At 37.6% G+C, this 18,356-nt stretch overlaps 7 protein-coding genes across 7 annotated transcripts; 2 read left to right on the top strand and 5 right to left on the bottom strand.

The window, feature by feature from the left end:
* Positions 1 to 1,344: 1,344 nt before the first annotated feature.
* SIR1 (Sir1p) lies at positions 1,345 to 3,300 on the bottom strand (the record flags this gene model as incomplete). Its single annotated transcript, XM_018366538.1, has 1 exon — positions 1,345 to 3,300. One exon carries the CDS (start codon positions 3,298 to 3,300, stop codon positions 1,345 to 1,347), a length of 1,956 nt encoding a protein of 651 aa, XP_018221130.1.
* Positions 3,301 to 3,875: 575 nt separating this feature from the next.
* Positions 3,876 to 4,952, top strand: SKG1 (Skg1p; the record flags this gene model as incomplete). Its single annotated transcript, XM_018366537.1, has 1 exon — positions 3,876 to 4,952. The coding sequence occupies one exon, from the start codon at positions 3,876 to 3,878 to the stop codon at positions 4,950 to 4,952; it is 1,077 nt and encodes a 358-aa protein (XP_018221129.1).
* A 605-nt stretch (positions 4,953 to 5,557) lies between these two features.
* Positions 5,558 to 7,993, bottom strand: BAS1 (Bas1p; the record flags this gene model as incomplete). The annotated part of the gene is made up of 1 exon (XM_018366536.1): positions 5,558 to 7,993. The coding sequence occupies one exon, from the start codon at positions 7,991 to 7,993 to the stop codon at positions 5,558 to 5,560; it is 2,436 nt and encodes an 811-aa protein (XP_018221128.1).
* Positions 7,994 to 8,648: 655 nt separating this feature from the next.
* On the top strand, positions 8,649 to 10,802 carry UBP11 (ubiquitin-specific protease UBP11; the record flags this gene model as incomplete). Its single annotated transcript, XM_018366535.1, has 1 exon — positions 8,649 to 10,802. The coding sequence occupies one exon, from the start codon at positions 8,649 to 8,651 to the stop codon at positions 10,800 to 10,802; it is 2,154 nt and encodes a 717-aa protein (XP_018221127.1).
* Positions 10,803 to 11,054: 252 nt separating this feature from the next.
* On the bottom strand, positions 11,055 to 12,701 carry PCK1 (phosphoenolpyruvate carboxykinase PCK1; the record flags this gene model as incomplete). Its single annotated transcript, XM_018366534.1, has 1 exon — positions 11,055 to 12,701. The coding sequence occupies one exon, from the start codon at positions 12,699 to 12,701 to the stop codon at positions 11,055 to 11,057; it is 1,647 nt and encodes a 548-aa protein (XP_018221126.1).
* Positions 12,702 to 13,456: 755 nt separating this feature from the next.
* On the bottom strand, positions 13,457 to 17,044 carry ESL2 (Esl2p; the record flags this gene model as incomplete). Its single annotated transcript, XM_018366533.1, has 1 exon — positions 13,457 to 17,044. The coding sequence occupies one exon, from the start codon at positions 17,042 to 17,044 to the stop codon at positions 13,457 to 13,459; it is 3,588 nt and encodes a 1,195-aa protein (XP_018221125.1).
* A 569-nt stretch (positions 17,045 to 17,613) lies between these two features.
* PCC1 (chromatin DNA-binding EKC/KEOPS complex subunit PCC1) lies at positions 17,614 to 17,938 on the bottom strand (the record flags this gene model as incomplete). The annotated part of the gene is made up of 2 exons (XM_018366532.1): positions 17,614 to 17,842; positions 17,919 to 17,938. 2 exons carry the CDS (start codon positions 17,936 to 17,938, stop codon positions 17,614 to 17,616), a joined length of 249 nt encoding a protein of 82 aa, XP_018221124.1.
* Between the last annotated feature and the right edge of the window lie 418 nt (positions 17,939 to 18,356).

Genomic DNA, 18,356 nt, shown 5'->3' with positions numbered 1-18,356 from the left:
AATCAACGGTAAAGATAATGTAGCAGATCTTCTTGCAAAACCAGTATCAATTTCTGATTTTGATTTATTAAAGCATTAGATAATCAAATAGCACAACAGGATATTATAGCCTTAACGAACTATTGATAATTAGAATAGTTAATCAAGAACTCAACACACAGCATATCTCGGTTGGAATACAGTAAGGGAACATATTAGAGTAGGCGATGTCGGACATTCTGTAATAAAATGTTAATCATGTTGGAGTAAGTGATTTCAAACACTCCCAATATGATACCATTTATATTGGAGTAGGTAAATTCCAACTATTTCAATAATAAGGATAACGATCTATGAATAGACCAGAAAATAGCATATAAGGGGATGAGTTATACCTGATAACTTATCATCAATGCTCCGAATTATGTCTGAGCCATTGGTTTGCCTGTAACAAACCAGCGTGTATTTTTACCTCTCTTTTATAAGAATCGCTCATTCTAAATTACTACTACTTGCTAAACTACTAATTATCAGCATAAACGCAGTTCATTGCCTCACATATAAAATAAAGCACATTTTTTTACCAAAACACGCAGCAAACATAACGATAACTGAAAAAGTATACAACAACAACATAACAAGAAATGGTGGTGTGGTATTAAAGTCCAACAATGATACTTGTAAATTAATATCTTGATTATATACTTTCAACTAAAAGTGTTCTTTTACTGGGCTCTATTTCTATAATCCACTAGTCTGCTCGTGACCAATTGACGAAGAGTCACCACAAAACCCAAACGTGTACAATTATAGCAACCAAAATTATATTTGCCAATCGTTGATTATTCGTATGGATATTATAGTTCAAAGGGATGACTGCAGTTACAGGGAATGTCGTGAAAGCTATTCGGAAAATTTCTCATTAAAATCTTTATGAGGATCTGTCCTGACAATACCGCAAATTCATCCTTTAATAAATACTGTATTCGTCATTAATGTTATGATATCATAATATTACTTGTTATCACAGGTTCCATTATAGTTAGTGCCTTATTATGATTCAAGATATTAGGATGATCAACAAACGAAAACCAAATAACAGTAATTGACTCGCGAATTGAGCCCTGCTGTGACTTGTCATGACGGCAGATTTAAAGCCTCTAAGCTTGCAATTGACACCCTTCCTAAAACTTCGCGAGCACCTAACAGGAATTCACTCACAAGCCAAGAGATATTGACTAGGAGTATAACCAAAAGAGTAATACTACAGGCCATAACATGGATGGAATATTTGATAGGCCATCATCGTATTTCTACAGTGGGAGTAATCGTTAGTTTATCCGCGAGTCATATTTTAACAACAATTTAGTCGATGTAATCATCAGCGCGTAGTTTCTCAAAAGCAGATATGTATTTCGATCTTAATTCTTCGTAAGATGTTAAAAGTCGCATACGCTTAACGCCTTCTTGCAGTTGTAATTCGGTGTCATTCTGTAAACGGTTCTTCCATTCGCAATTTAATTGAAACGTTGCAGATGAAGGTGTTGTAGCGGTTCTACTCCCAGGAATAAAGCTGTCTTCATACAGGTACCGAACGTTTTTGTCCTCCAAAAATATGGGAATGCAGGGATATGATATCGTTATCTGTGCATCCGTCAAGTTTACTTCTGAGGGCGGCAAATTTAATTTAAAGTCCGCATCTTGTGTAAAAATTTTATTTAGTTTCCTGCAATGTTTAAACAACGTTCGAGCTCGTAATGGAATTGGACTTTGGGACTTTTTGAAATCATCCCAATCAATCAAACTGAGTCGGGCAATACTATCACGCTGAAAATCTTTTAGCAGCGTTAACAGACGTGGATCTTTTGGATTTATTGGCTTCTCTTCTGCCAAATCGATCAAAAATCCATCTGCTGCTAAAAACCGGGGTGAAATATACTCTTCTCTTACCAAGCCATACTCATGTACCGATCTACTGCCTAGCCGCTTCACTAACATGGGCATGACGTCGTCTTTGATAACTTCGAGGTTTCTTTTACATTCTTCAGTGCTTTGGTAATACTCCATTTCGAGTCCAATTTGCATACCAGACTTTTGATCAAACTTTTCTCTTATCTCCTCCAATGAGCGTAACGTCTTTCCCATGCATATTTTTTCTAACCTCCTTGCTAGTTCTTGAAGTAGTTCGATATATTTTCTGTCTTCACCTGCGGCAATTAATGACATAGTAAATTTCGATACAGGAAAGTCGCGAATCTGATCTAGAACTTCACCAGATATCATGCCGACCCTGTAATTAGTTTTCTCCTCTTCATTAATAAATTTCATGAGCTGGTTTTCTAATTGAAGAATGTAAGTTGAGAAACCATTTTCGACAACCTTCACTTCAATAAAAAGCTGGTTTTCCAATTCTGAAATGTTCACGTCAGAATATACATCTTCCATGATTGGCCGTTCTCTGACGATGAATTTTAGACCATCTTTTTTATCATTGAAGGAAATTTGTGTTACATCTGTTACAATATAAGCAATATGTGTAGCTTTCGTGGTAGTTGTTCGAACACAAACATAGAACGGGACTTTATCGCGCGTGTCGTTTCCCACCACATTGGAGAACCTTACGAAGGCCCTTTTCCCCATGATTTGAAAGAACTGATCATCTTTCACAAAATAATAGTTCGAGTTCAAGTTGTAAACTATGTCGAGGCTTATTGGATTGTAAAGCCTTCTCAAATAAGTCCATGTTTTTAGACCTATCCAATCCCTCAAGTTGTTATCGTTCCACTTACAGAGTCTCCTTTCATTTAAGTATATTAGGAAGCCCTCGATTATAATGTACTGGTTGTTGACGTTTATGTCGATTAGCGGGTATTCTAAACTGGGCTGAACATCTAAAGAAAACTGAAGAACTCCATCTGGCCGGACCCGGTCATCTTGTATCATCGGATAGATATATATCGTACCCCATTTTGGCAAAAATAACCTGCAGCATCTCTGAGCAAACTTCTTGATCACTTTGTAATGCGATTTGCTCCGAATCCTCTTCAGGACTACTTTCCCATCGTCTAGGAGAAAAAACTCTTGCAAGCTTAATTTTATATGCTTAAATAACTCCACTGAATCCACCCCTACAAGAATGGACTGGGCATCCTTCTTTAATTCTGTCCAATCCACCAAGTCTTGCTTTAATAATTTCTCATAGTCATCATCATTCGGTATTAGCAACCTTATCTCAGGGCTCCTGAAATTGACCGGTTTTCGCTCTACAACGTCCACTAGCCACCCATCAATGACCACGAATTTAGAGTTGACTCTAAACATTCTTTCGAAATTTTTGAACAACCACCTCTGCGGTTTGTAACAACATATTATAGCGACTATTCTTTCCCTTCTGGATTATTATGGAATCATGATTTATCCGGGTTACAAAAGTAAAATTCTCGCGACAATTTTTTCGAGGCCGATAGTAATAAAACTTAGAGAAAAGTATTGATCCTCGAAATAAAAACAGAAAGTGCTCAAGAAGGCTAGCAAAGAAATCCTTTTCAACCGCTTGTAGTTTTTCTGTCAGGCACTACTAATTTACTATTTCTTACTACACCAGAATCATTTCTACCGTTCGCTCGCTCGCTATCTGTCTTTTTTAACAGAAAGCATAGACTGATTATTTGTGACTGAAGGCCACTTGCATGTTGAGGACAATTAAAAACATTCGCATATTGGATATTTTGTTCTACGAGATACGGTTTGAGTAAGGATATTAAAGGGAGGAACAAAGTTTGGTCTGTTACTTTAATCTTCAACTAGATCTAGCCTTTTAATTTTGTGTTATTTATCAGGGATATTATTTTTTTTTCAATTTGGGAACTCATCATAGCTAAGATATTGAAAAAGAGATGGCGAATACTACGTCTGTCGCAGTCGGTTGTGCGGTGGGTATACCCATTGGTGTGGGTATTATAGTAGCAGTAGTGTTTTGGTTTAACCTACAAAAAAGATATAAGGAGGAAGAGAAGAACGATAAAGAATTGGAGAGAGCAATATACGATGAAAGTGGTTTTGTATCCTTTGACAATTTTGGACCCTTACGAGACAGTAAAGACGATGCAGGATTAACCAGTGCGGAGTTGAAAAATCCTGATCACACATCGGGTTCATCAGAAGGATCTGCTCATCCAGAAGAGAAAAACGATGGTAAATCACAAGAACTAGAGCACCCGCTGGCCAAAAAAAACAGTAAATACTATGTTCCAGCATATCGTAGAAAAATAAATTTACTGCAAGTACGAAGTAATAACTACAATAATAAAGCCAAGCAGAAATCTATCGTGGATTTACCGAGTATGAACAACAGTTCCAATGTCTCACTGTCATCCTCCCAACAGCACATAACGAAAAGACAAATCAGTGTTTATGATCAGATGGTCCCTGTTATTGCTGATGAAGGAGCGAATTTTTTTTCAGACCCTTCGAGTGATAACGCTAATATCAATAATGTCCAAAACAAACCTTCAGTGGTAGAACTTAAAAATAATGCTCGCCAATCTAGTAATGAGAATCTAATAAAAAATTTACAAAACCAGGACTTTGGTTCGTATTACCCAAGAAGAGCTTCATCCTCGAATTTGAATGGCAATATATCGAATGCATCGTTTCATACAAGGGATTCCTCCATAACATCTGTAAACAAAGTGGATGCACTAGAGGATGTATTTGCGACGCCCAAAAGTGGAGCTTTGTCACAATTACCAAGCACGTTCGACAAAAATAATGAAGAGTCAGATGATTGTCGTTCAGTTAATGACGACAAGGTAGTCACAACGGACAAAGACAATGGGGACTTGTATAAACTGCAGAATAATTACGACATGAGCAACATTGGGGAAATTGCTGAGGAAGATCAATACGAAAATGAATTTACTAACTATTCACAGAGCAAAAGAGAATTCATAGAAAGCTTAAGGCCTAAATAGTATCGTCGGTATATTTAACATTATATTATACTTAAAAAACGGCCAAATATTTCAAACATTCAAAGTAACAATAACTCAACCAAAAAAACTAACCTCTTTTTTTGTGGGGAATAACAAGTTTTAATCATTCTTCTATACTTTCAAGAAAAGTTAATCAAGACATAATTTTCATGATTCATAGTATTCTTTTTTTTCTTGTGCATCATTGTATACTTGGCCAAACGTCCTTTGTTTTATTAAGGCAGGCCAAACATTACGGTTTACATGAGCGAACGTGTTGCTTCTACTGCTCATTCAGAAAATCAAGGCAAAAAGGATTGTTAAGTTATTCGAGCAAGTTATTAGACAAAACCACGTGTTCTATGGCACCACATTTAATTTTATGTTACTCGTGAAGTAAGACCTTAGTAGTGGTGGCTTATTATGGTTCAACATGTAAAAGATATGTACGTCAACCTACATCGAAGGTGGAAAATTAACGCGGGATGATACATTGAAGTAGATATTTTTTGAGAATATTATCCATCTTATGTTATGTATAATATACACTAATGCTTGTTACAGAAATTGAAAGTTTAGTACTTGAATTTGGCTTCTTCGGTTTCTCAGCTTGGATTCAATGGCAAAACGGACCCATTATCGGTAGAGCCACCAGACGTCATATCAAGGTCTTTTTGCTGCTTAGCTTCGTTATGTAATGTATCAGCCTTCTTATCCAGTAATTCATTAAAAAAATCGTATCCCTCACTGTTGGAACCTAAACCGCTTTCCCCTGTATGTGCTACGATGCCCTGGTGTACTACATGGGATGTGGTTTCGTTACCTTCAGTAGGCTTCTCAACTGGAGGCTGTGGGTTCGTAGTGGCTAAAGATCTCAAAGTTTCCCAAAAATCCAAACCATCTTCGTCTCTTAACGGAGTATCGGATCTTGATGTTGTTCTTGAAATCTCGGACTGATCAATACGGTTAAATTTGTTGGTCGTCAGAGAGGAAGAAGAATGGTGACCGGGCGGCTCGCTCTTTTTTTTCTCTTTCTGGTTGCTTTTACTTCCATTGCTTCTTACTGAATTTGGGGATGGATTGAGTAATTTATTCAAGTCAGCACCTCTTGTCGCATCTGATGAGCCCAAATGAGGTCGTATCGTTGGAGGTAAATAATTAAAATGTGTTATTCTGTTCGGTCCCACATCTGGTGGTATTTCCGAACCACTGGTTGTATAAGATGCTGTAGAGCTTGGTGCTGTACCGTTTCTTCCATTAAAATTAGGAGACATACTATTAGTACTGACATTTCCTGGATTGATTTCATTGTTAGTAACGTTTGAGTTGGTTGGCATCAATGCTCTTGCCTGAGGATAAAACACGGATGGGCTGTCTGTCCCTCTATTGCTTTGCGATCCAAGTTCATTAGTGTTATCAGTGGAGTTGTGCGAGGTTGGTTCCAAACTGAATGCATTATAATTCGGTGTTCTAGATAAAAAATCATTATCCATATTATCAAGAGAGGTTCGGTATTCTGGGCTAAAGGTATCATTGGTTGAACTCAACCCTGAAAGGCCATTTCCCAATTGTCTACCCATATGTGGGAAATTGTCAATTAGTAAAGAATTTCCATTAACATTTGCAGTGTTCGGCACACTATTGTTATTACTAGCAGTATTGTCTGTGGGTGTGACATAGTGGTTATGAATATGCTGATGTATCGATATTTTCAAAGAGTACTTCTTAGCTTGATCAACTAGTTCCTTTACTAACCTCGTACTGTCGATAGTTCCATTCGATATTGATAAACCTTGTCCATCTTTCAAAGTGAACTTCCATTGGGTGCTAGAGGAATTTGGTTCTCTTGTTCTCAAGGTAGAATCATTTTGTTTTAGAGGATCTGTAATGCCAGTGTTATTCATCATATGCTCATCGAGGGATGCTGGGTTAAATGTTGGTGGAAGAGTTGCTTGGGGACTATCGGGAATTCCGCCAGGGCTATGCTTATTGATTGAAGAAAGATCTTCAACAGGTAGAGGGATCTTATTTCTACTACTGCTTGTATGTGGCTGGCTAACTTGCATCATTCTTATTGGCGGAGGTACAGAAATGTCTTTTAATGGCGGCAACAGTTGTTGCTTGCTGTCGCTCAAACTATCTGCATCGTTACTATCCTTTAATTTTGGTAATTTACTTGATTCGTTATCTTTGATAGTTAATATATCCTGCTTTATCAATGAAGCTTTATTCTCTCGAGATGCTTGCAAATTTTCTTCTGTATTTGACCTGAAATCGGATCGTATATCCGCATCCATGATAGGTTGTTGTCGGAGCTTACCATCTGTCATATCTATGTTCTTATTTTCTTTTATAGCCTTAGTTATCACCTCCGATGCTTGCCCTCGTACCACCATGGTAATAATCTTTCTCCATCTATTTCTACACGTTAAACTTGGCCTGAATTCCATTTCTGACGATATTTTTCTCCATTTCGTACCATACGCCTTCACTTTACTTATTAGACTTAAATCTTCTCCCAGAGTCCATTCTCTCAGTCTTCCCTTACTTCCAGGCCCTAGGACTTCAATATATCTTTTGGCGCATTGGTCTTCTGTTCTTCCGGGAATATCCATGGAAATACTCAGCCAGTGAGGTCCATGTTCTTCATAAGCTTTTAAAAGCTGGTCATCCTCTTCTTGGGTCCATTTACCTTTCTTCAAGTTTGGATCGAGAGACCCTGTCCAACGTTTTCTTACATCCTTGGAAGTCCTAACTGTGTGTTTAAAGCGTGTTGCCAAAACATCCCAAGCTATACATTTAGAAAGATGGTTTGATTGTTGAATTGTTTTAACGTCTTCAAGCCCATTTTCGTAGCCCAGCTCCTTTGCGGATTCATTAACCAGTGATCGTAGCATATTATCATCGTCTTTTGACCATGAGTTTCTCCCGTTTTTTCTGTGAGTCTGGTAGCCCAATGACTCAGTAACTTCGAGTAAATCGAAGCCGGTTCCCCTTTTTGGCTTATTTTTCCGTATATCTTTAGCACTCGTATTCGACATAATATCAATAGCAGATAAATCGTTGGTAACAGAATTGGGTAATATATTAAACAAAGGTAGTATACAAAATTAACCTCTATTTTTCCCGCTGAGGAATGGAATGATTGCAGAGAAGTGTGCAATGTGCAAAGCTAGTAAACAGAAAGGGAATAATTAAGCACGAATAATGAATACTTACTGTCTAAAGTAAACCGATTAAGCGATTTTCTGTTATCCCTGTAAATAGGTAATCAATTATGTATACTCTATAGTTATCTGAGGCTTTGTTGTACAACTTGGCCCTTTTTTCTCACTATTTAGCACAATTTATTACTCATTTATTTTTTTATTATTTTTCGTCTGGCTCATCGCATTGTTCGGACAAAAAAAAGAAAAAAAGAAAAAAATGCAGTTTCTCCGGCATACGTCGTTAAACATGATTCCCCACATCTTTTAGAGTTTTTCCGGAGTGCAAAAAAAGGGTTTTACATTTCTTCGAGAAAGTGATTAAAGCTATTCCAGATCCAGTATTAAGTAATCATCCTGGTGATCTGGACTACCAGGGCATTACTGTTGTTGATTTCTGCCTTTCAAGCTCCTTTGCTGGTCCATTTTTGCTCTAATATCAACGCATTCTTCTTTTTCTTGTGGTGAAAGCTAGGTTTTGTTGAAGATAATGTTTCTAAACCCAAATGAGATTTTAAGTCTAATTCGTGAAGTATACGAAGTTGATATCAAATGCTTTTATTCGCAGTTGCGTCTAAAGAAACTAAAAAAATTGTTGGAACATGCCGCTTATCTGTTTGACATCTACGTAAGGGACTTGAAAAACAACCTAGAGAAAGATGCACTAACAGCCTTCATTGTTGGTGGCTACTACCTGTATCTTATTATTCCGCAGTCGTTACAATTTCAGGCAAGAAACAATGTTTATAGCAGTTACGCAAAGTTGAAAAATAAGTACCAAGAAGAACAGGGAATGACCTATGTCCTAAAATTGGTGAAGGACGAAAGTGCTATAATTGTTGATCAATGTTTATCTGACTCAAAACGAATTTCCAGGACCATGCAAAGAAAAAGAGCTTACTCTTTGCCCCTACGACCGCTCCCCGTTCACATGGCTTCTTTATCGATACATAACCAACTCGACGTTCCGATACGGGAAATGCCTATAGAAACGTCAAGGCCAATAAATAATACCTTGGTGAAGGACTTGGCTAAAAAGGAAAATGAATTGAAATCAAGTAATGAGCTTGAACAAGAAACCGATATAGAAGGTAGAGATAGTACAAGTACAGGGCCCTTATCTATGACCTCGTACTTAAGGTTAGATACTGAAAAGGACTCTTTATTCAAAACTCTCTCTAGTCCAGCAGCAGCTTCCACTGGGAACTCCTTAGAGGCTTTGTTACAGTTTGAGGAGCCTAGCCAGAATTCCTCTTCTACATTAAAGTCAAAAGAGCAGGAAGAAGAAGAAACCGTAATCGCTTCCACCTCTCAAACTTTTAAGTTGCCGGTGATCGAAAATCCAGATAACCTACTGTCTGAATTATCCATAACTGGCTTGCGAAATCCATGCAACACATGCTATATTAATAGCATGGTACAGTGTCTGTTTGGCACCACTTTATTTCGCGATTTGTTTCTAACTAAGAAATATAAACTCTTTCTGGAGAATGAAAAATACCCAAAAGGATTCCAACTGTCCCACTCCATTTACGTTCTATTTAAGAAAATGTACCTGAGTGGTGGAAGGGCAATTATACCTAATGGCTTTTTAAAGGTGTGTAAAAAGTTAAGGCCTGACTTGAACATCCCAGATGATCAACAGGACACGCAAGAATTTTTGATGATCATTCTGGCACGGATTCATGAAGAGCTGTCAAATGAAAATGTGACTAAGTATTATTCTGATCTAATTTTTTATGATGCGACTGCTTTGCAAGTCAACCCATCCAAATATCAAAAATGGTATGAAGAAACTGTTCTTTCAGACGGATTATCTCCAATCGATTATATATTCCAGGGACAGATGGAAAATATACTAAAATGTCAACGCTGTGGCAACTCCTCCCACAGCTATTCTACCTTTTATGTTCTGTCACTTGCAATTCCAAAACCCTCTTTGTATAGTTTTACAAGTAAATCCAAAAAAATAAAATTGGAGGATTGTATAAACTTGTTTTCAAGCGATGAAGAATTGTCTGGTGACAATGCTTGGGACTGTCCCAAGTGTAGAACTACTGATTGCAAGTCGAAAACGGATGAAAATCTCAGCCAGAAGAAAAGATCAATACTATTCAATTTGCACTCCAGATCAAGATCCAAATCCCCCCATCATCGTCATCATCACCATCATCACCATCATAAAAAAGATGATGCGACAGATAACTCCAAAAAGTGGAAATCTAAAAAGCTGACCACTGTAAAGAGTTTGGATTTYATTGTTTTGCCTCCAATACTAGTCATCCATTTATCAAGATTTTATTATGATTTAACGAAAAAAAATAACACGGTAATAACTTATCCACTGATATTGAATATTATTCTGAAAAACAATGCGGTCGTTCGGTATAAGCTGTACGCAATAGTAAACCATTCCGGAAATCTTGTCAATGGACATTATACTTCTGTAGTAAATAAAGAAAAAAGCCATGAAATTGGGCTAAATAGACAGATTTGGGTCACGTTTGATGATGATGTTATTAAACAACACAATAAGGATCGTGATGACTTTGAAACTGGCAGGGCAGAGATTTCTAGTAGCGAAGTATATGTCTTATTTTATGAAAGAGTTGATGAAGAAGATTATAAGGAAGAATGTTGTTAACCACATTATACTCTTGAATTGTGTTTATGTGTGTGGATATATATAAGACTGTTAAATCACATAGATAACTATAAATATATATATATATATATATATATTTTAGTTTAATATTTATAATAATACTTAACTCGTCAGAATCTGATTTTCAAAAACTTAATAACAGGGAAAAAATAAAGATTTAAAGAAACTGAATATTATTTGAAATATCATTGCATTAGTTTGTTATTGACGTCGGTAGGCTTCAATAATAACTCAAAATTGAGGACCAGCGGCTAATACATCTGGAGTAGCTCTGTCTTGATAAATTTTAAAGTTTTCAACGAACAAATTGGCCAAGTTGGTAACGGCGCCTTTATATTTAGCTTCACCTTGAGACCAATTTTTAGCTGGATTCAAAAGTTCAGCCGGAACACCTTTGACCTTGGTAGGAACTTGGAGATTAAAAATTGGTAAAGATTCGTATGACTCCTTAGCTAGCGAACCATTATGAATGGAATCTAGGATTGCTCTTGTGTATTTTAATGCACAACGACTACCTCCAGAAACATAAGAGGAACCAGTCCAGCCGGTGTTAATTAAGTAGGCATTAGCTTTGTGTTGAGACATCTTGGTGGCTAGCATGGTAGCGTATCTGATAGGGTGCAAAGCTAAGAAGGGTTGACCGAAACAGGAAGAAAATGTTGGTTCAGGTTCAGTGACACCTTGCTCAGTTCCTGCCATTTTAGAGGTGTAACCAGAAATGAAATGATACATGACTTGTTCAGGAGTCAGTTTAGAAACGGGAGGTAAAACACCAGAAGCGTCACAAGTTAATAGGATGATGTTTTTTGGATGGGAATCGGCCAAACATGGAATCTTAGCACTTGGAATATAATCAATTGGGTACGCACATCTAGTATTTTCAGTAATTGATGAATCATCGTAGTCAACAACATGAGATTTCTCATCGTACTTAACATTTTCCAATACGGCACCGAATCTAATAGCATCGAAAATTTCAGGCTCCTTTTCAGCAGATAGGTTAATACATTTGGCATAGCAACCACCCTCAATATTGAAGACACCATTATCAGACCAGCAGTGCTCATCGTCACCAATCAATAATCTATGTGGGTCTGCAGATAGAGTGGTTTTACCAGTACCACTCAAACCAAAGAATAAAGTGACGTCGCCGTTTTGGATACCTTGGTTTGCGGAAGAGTGTAAAGTCAAAATATTATGGTGTACAGGCATCAAATAAAACATCACAGTGAAAATACCTTTTTTCATTTCACCCGCATATTCAGTACCTAAAATGATCATTTCCATTGCCTTGAAGTTAATTTCTATGGTACTTTTGGAAGACATATCTTGAGTGTGTAAGTTAGCTGGGAATTGGCCAGCATTCCAAACGGTGAAATCAGGTTCACCGAAATGAGCCAATTCTTCTTCAGTAGGTCTGATCAGCATATTTGTCATAAATAAAGCGTGGTAAGCTCTTGCACAAACAACACGAACTTTAATTCTGTATTTTGGATCCCAGCCAGCAAAGGCATCAACTATGTAGATATGATCTCTTGTTCTCAAATAGTCAGCTGCTCTTTCACGGTTGATAGACCAGGTTCTYTCAGAACAAGGCTTATTGACGGGACCCCACCAGATTTCGTCTTTTGACGTGGGTTCTTCGACGATACGCTTGTCCTTTGGAGACCTACCGGTCTTCACACCGGAGTAAGCAATCAGTGCACCACTTGATGAGATTACGGTCTTGTTTTCTTTCAAACCGTCCTCATACAAGACAGCAGCTGGAGCGTTACGTCTGATAGTGGTAACTTCATCACTAAGCGCCAATTCTTTCCTGATTTTTTGTTCGACTTCTGAAGTAGTTCCTGCTACAGCATTCATTTTAGATGGAGACATATTTGCTTTTTTATGAAATTATTGGTTGAGTAAATTTTGAATATTTTTTATTTTTTGAGTTAAAAGAATATGGTTATTATTAAAACTGAAAAAGAGAAATCGGTAGACGGATCCCTTGAAATTGTTGTTCGTTGAGTGTTTGATATTATTATCATGTAGAAGAAAACAAGTAATAAACCAATAATGGATACAAGTACAAGAACTTCATTACAATTTACCGCGACTTTGTTGTCCTTATATACCTTTTTTTTTTTGTGGTCTTCTACAATCTGTTTAAAACTACAATCCCTCAGTTAGGGATTACTTAATGCACAAAAATTGACGGCTTGCCCAACCAGACGCGTCTGAAAGCTGCTCTCTTGTTTGGGCCCTTTATCCGCCTGCCCATAATGCTATAACAACCTGCCGCTTGTTCGTCCAGCCAGCACATTTGCCTTGCATAGCTCATATACCCGGAGCTTTGCCGATATGTTCGGCACAGCCGTGCCGGACGAAAGGAAGCACTGCTTTTTCTATTGTTACACAAAAAAAAGAAAAGGCCAGTTGCCGAATCGGGGAAGTCAGATCTCCATTCACCCGTTGTGATGCCGACCTGTTCCGACGAAAGTGTGGGGGTTCCGATTTGTTCCGACAGAGGCTTGTTTGAACGAAAACGCGAGTAAAATTGTAAACATCAGTTGATTATATGCGTATAGAAAGTATATTAAAAATTTATTATTATTATGACTGTAGCTGTTACACAGTTTCGTGCAAAGTCAGTCTGTGCATAAGCGGCGCTGCTCGCCAAGTTTTGTGCATAAAGAAAACACAAATCTCGTGCTTAACGTTTTTATTTTTTTTTCTTGTGCTTTTTTCTTCATGGTATCGTCATCCGATATCAAGATCACATAATTGAAACGATAAGTGGAAGCGTGCGGTTGGTTTGCGTTCTCCAGCTTTTCTTGTGCTTTCATTATGGATTCGATGACAAACTCATCGACATGTGTTCTCCATGTTATCTGCTCTTCGAACTCTAAGTTCTCCTCGATATGCGTTGCGACATTACCCGTGAACCTTAAAGGTAGTACCTTGTTCTCGTAGTAAAGTTGTCTAATGGTTATGATACCCCTTGTGGCTGCTTCCATGACGTTTTCGTCCTTTGACTTCCGTAGGAATCTTAATTCTTGGAATGTTGTTAAGCAGATAGCAAATTTCAATAGCCTATTTTGTGCTAACTTGAATATACGTGCTGAGTGCCTCAACCATGATGTCGCATCAAAGACGAAGTATGTGATTTTCAAGTCGATTTCCTGGTCATCTGACATCAAACACTTCAAGAACAGGTCCTCGCTTTCCTTTTCGCAGCTACTAATTACGTTAGTCTCCGAATTGTTACTGCCGTTAGGAACATACCAAGAGGTATAGAGAGAGGCACTTAAAAATTCCCCGTTTTTATCGAAACATGTGTAATCAGGACAAAGCTTTTTGTAGCCAGTATAGTTGAAAATACTTCCGCCCTTAATGACACTAAGTTCTGGCACAGCGTGCAAATCAACATTGTTCTCGCTTCTTGCTTCAAAGACGTCAACAATACCTTCCAGCGTTGGAAGACTACTTCCTAGGGTACTCAATGGTTCGAGTTTGAATGATAAATCTCCTAGTACATTCTTGCTTGGCATTGATGAACGGTTGATCGACGATTCATTGTTGATTACTACTCCTATTTTGAAACTTCTCGATAGCTCTTTGAAAAGAAAAATAGTTCTACATGCCCTTTTCCAAAATTTCTCACCATTTTCGTCATTCACATCAAATATTATCCCATCAGTTGGCGAATCTAATGCCATGTAATCTTTGATACCTACCTCCTCAAAATCATCGTCACTACTGATTGTCTTTGTGTTCTTTTGGCAGATGGTGTCAAACCATAATGTACCCCAGCAACGCCAAATTTCAGGTAGTTCTTCCTTCTCATTAAAAAATTCTAATAGTTCAGCCAAATTTAAATCATTGTATTCACTGCACAAGCTTCCAATAATTGGATTGGACGTTTCATTGTCCAACAAGCATGCTATTAGAATATTCATAAAAGTAACCATTGTGTCCCAGGGGAATATTCTCTTGACGATGAGTATCCAAAACTCTTTGCTAATTGGATCACTCAATTGGCCGCTTTTCAAGCAAATTGAAATAATAAAGTAAATCCATGGTAGAAAATGAGGTAATGCGATACCTAGAGGGCCATGAAGAAACTTCCTAAGCACTATCATACCGCACTTTAATGAAGTCATGTTCAAAAACTTTAAAGACTCCAACCAAGCCTCATTTGTTAACATGGAAGAGACTATTGGACGTCGTAAAGTGTCAATATCATTGAAAAACTCCATGAGAAAATCACGCTCAGATATGGATGTGGTGGAACTCATTATTTCATCATTATCATCATTGTAATTTCTGCTGTTACTTGTTGTGCTTTCCGTTATTGAAGAATCATTATTAGAAGACTTTTTACGCTCCTTCTTGTCCTTTCTCTCCTTCAAGTATTTGGGTAACTCGAACAGAATGGCAAATGGATTCTTTGGTTCTCCGAATCCAACAATTTGTAAAATATGAGATTGTGCAAAAGATGGAGCATGTCTGAAAAAGTATTTGAAGAAGTCAGGATTTTGAATAAACATATCCTCTGGGTTGAATATATTGCAACCATTTGCATCTATACCAAATTTCTCAACAAAATAGGTCAACACAACATTTTGCAAGTCCGGACTCTCTAAAAAACTGGGCAATAGCATGGCTTCGCTATGTTTCAAATATTCAATCAATAACGAGTTTCTAAGGTTGCCATTATTTCTTTCGACAAACGCTCTTTGATAAATATTATCGATGACCAATTGCATATACTGCGGAGATGGTGTAAACGTTTCCTGGCAAAAAACACTTTTCCCCAAATTCACAAWTGCTTCCAAGGTGTTTTGCTGAACTGTAGACATATGATAATAAAGCTTACCATGGTTATAAATGTATTTCATTGCCTCAGTGTACCAATGCTCCGCACTTAACTTCCAATCAATGAAACTTGAGGGATATAACGCTATAGCCATTCTTGATAAATCGCCTAATCTTTGTAACCAGGTGATTGAATATTTGGATGGTATATCAGAGATCATGGTCGATAATGAAACAAAAACATGAGTAATAAATTGGCAGCAAACTTCAGGGTCCATGAAATTGGAGAAGTTTTTAAGAACGTCTAAAAAGGTTATTGTACCATATACCCATAGTCTTCTTTCAATTCTATATATTTCGACGATCTCTTGGCCAATAACTAAATCATGAGGTGGTTGGGACGGCAATAAGGCGGTGGTGATAAACGTAACGTAATTGTTAACCAGTTCGGTATTAATCCTGTAGATAGTCCATAGACTCTTCAATTCAGTGGTTTGAGAATTCGTCAGTTGGGAACACCGCTCTTGTAACTCAATTTCTTGCTTGACTATGACTTTGTATAGTTCTTGTAGTTTTTGGATTAAAGCGATGCTTGATTTTTTGTTATTTGCGGGCCTGTACACGTTGCTTTCTTCCCGTTCGTTATTATCATCATCGTCATTATTATTAATATTATTATTGTTAGTATTGTTGTTATTATTATTGTTGTTATTATTATTAATATTATTATTATTATAGTTGTTGTTGTTTTCACTATTACTTAAGTCATTAGGATCTGCGTCGTCATCGCCATCATCGTCATGAATGTCATCGCTTTCGGTTTTTTTGTGCTGGAAATTCTCAATAATTTCATTACATGACGGTCCGTCTGGTTCTGCATCCACATAGGCTAATGAACTTTTTGACATGTTGAGTAAGCTGTTGCTACTTGAAATGTTCGGTGATTTGACCGGAATTCCTGTGGTATATTTGTCGTATGCAATATGTTTTCCAGTATGACTAGCGGGCTTCGATACCAAAGGGGAGGATCGCGTAACTTCGACAGAATTTTCTCTCTGCAAGGCCCTTTTTGGACTGCCCAAATACCTGACGGAAGGGTTTGGCCTTGAGTGACAGATTGTGGTCTTTTCTGATTGGGAGCTAGCGTTATTGTTGTATTCGATATCTAAAAAATTGGATCTACTTATTCGTCTCTTACTGCTATTTATATCTTCATTCACTGAATTTGAATTCTGTCTTTTAACAGATGAATTCAGTACCTGGAAACTCGACAAGTCCAGCCTAGCAGCATTTTGCACAGACATAGGGAAGGATGAAGTAGTTGATGGACGTTGTGGTTGTGATGCAGACAGAAACATGGAACGAGCATTCCCGTTTTCAGAGAGCCTTAGCGGATTTTGAACGGAGATCTCAGGCATGCTGTAATGATGTGTGTAGCTTCCCACTTAATTATATCGTGAGTTACACGCGCCTACAATTCTGGGCCTGTTTGTTGACCGATAGTGTTCTAATCAATATGAACCAGTAAAAAAGGGAACCGAAAAGAAAACAATCGTTCCTATAATTTTAGGCAAAAAAAAACTAACAAAAAATCGGAAACTCAATAGCTGTAAAAGACAAGCCAACACAGAATCTCTATAGGTTGATCTAAAAAGTTTATGACGTGCTAATGAGGTGTTTACTCTACCTCTCTTATCTCTTACTCCAAGAGCCTAAAATGACTTTTACTATCAAAAAAAACGCCAAGCGCCGTCACCCTTTCCTAACAAAACTTTCTGTGTTACCCAGCCAATTGAAAGCGAATAAGACCTCGTCTGCTTCTTTTGGTCACCCAGAAGAACACTTCAGTTCTGCACGAAAGGCCTATCAGAATTGGCAATTAGACCTCGCTCGGCCTCTATGTTGAATGCTACTAAACTACCTAAATTACACTATATCACCGGCTGTCTATAAACATACATATGCGAGCATGGCTCCCCCTGTCTATCTAAGACAGTTCATCCATGGTCTCTATAATGGTCTTGATGCTGTCAATAACACTGCTAACGCCCACCCGTAGCACCCTATCGTCGATGCTTCTGAACCGGGCAAGCATGACATTGTTTTCGGAGCTGTAGTCTGCTTGGAAATCCTGTGGTTTCAGAATTGGGTCTGGAGAAAGCACTTTAGTGGCTATACTAGCCTGCTTTTCTGTTTCGAACGGTATTTTCAGTTCTCTGATGTTTTGAAACATTCCATAGTTAGTAAAGTATACCTTGCCAGGTCCTTCCCTCAAAAACTTGTTCAACTTACAATGTATGGTCTAGTGGCATTTCTCGTTTGCTTTTCATTGATTTCTGTGTCCTCTCTATCTGTCTTCTTGTTCCACATTTGCGCTCTATTATAAAGTGTGCTTTTTACATATATTCATTGCTTTGAATTTAGAGAAATTATGATATTGCCGAAGTCTTCGCGAAGACCTGCTTTTCCTCCCCTTCAAAATTAGCAAATACCGGAACAGCTCAGTAAAGCCTAATTTTACCTTCATGAATATATCGGTTAAAAAATAAACGTGATATAAGCGCAATTTAGAAGAGGTATTTGCATTCCCAGTGTCACTACGGTTCTCTTGAGATCAGAAATGATCTTCTGAATCTTCCTTTTGACATATCGCCGCATATTAACTTAGACTATATACGTTCTTAAGAAAATGAATGTTGTTGTACATATATTACAAATGGTCTTGAGCAC

This window comes from Saccharomyces eubayanus, chromosome XI, assembly GCF_001298625.1.
Source record: "Saccharomyces eubayanus strain FM1318 chromosome XI, whole genome shotgun sequence".
Lineage (NCBI taxonomy): Eukaryota > Fungi > Ascomycota > Saccharomycetes > Saccharomycetales > Saccharomycetaceae > Saccharomyces > Saccharomyces eubayanus.
Note: the sequence above shows the minus strand (reverse complement) of the source record. Positions and strands in the feature narration are given on the sequence as shown.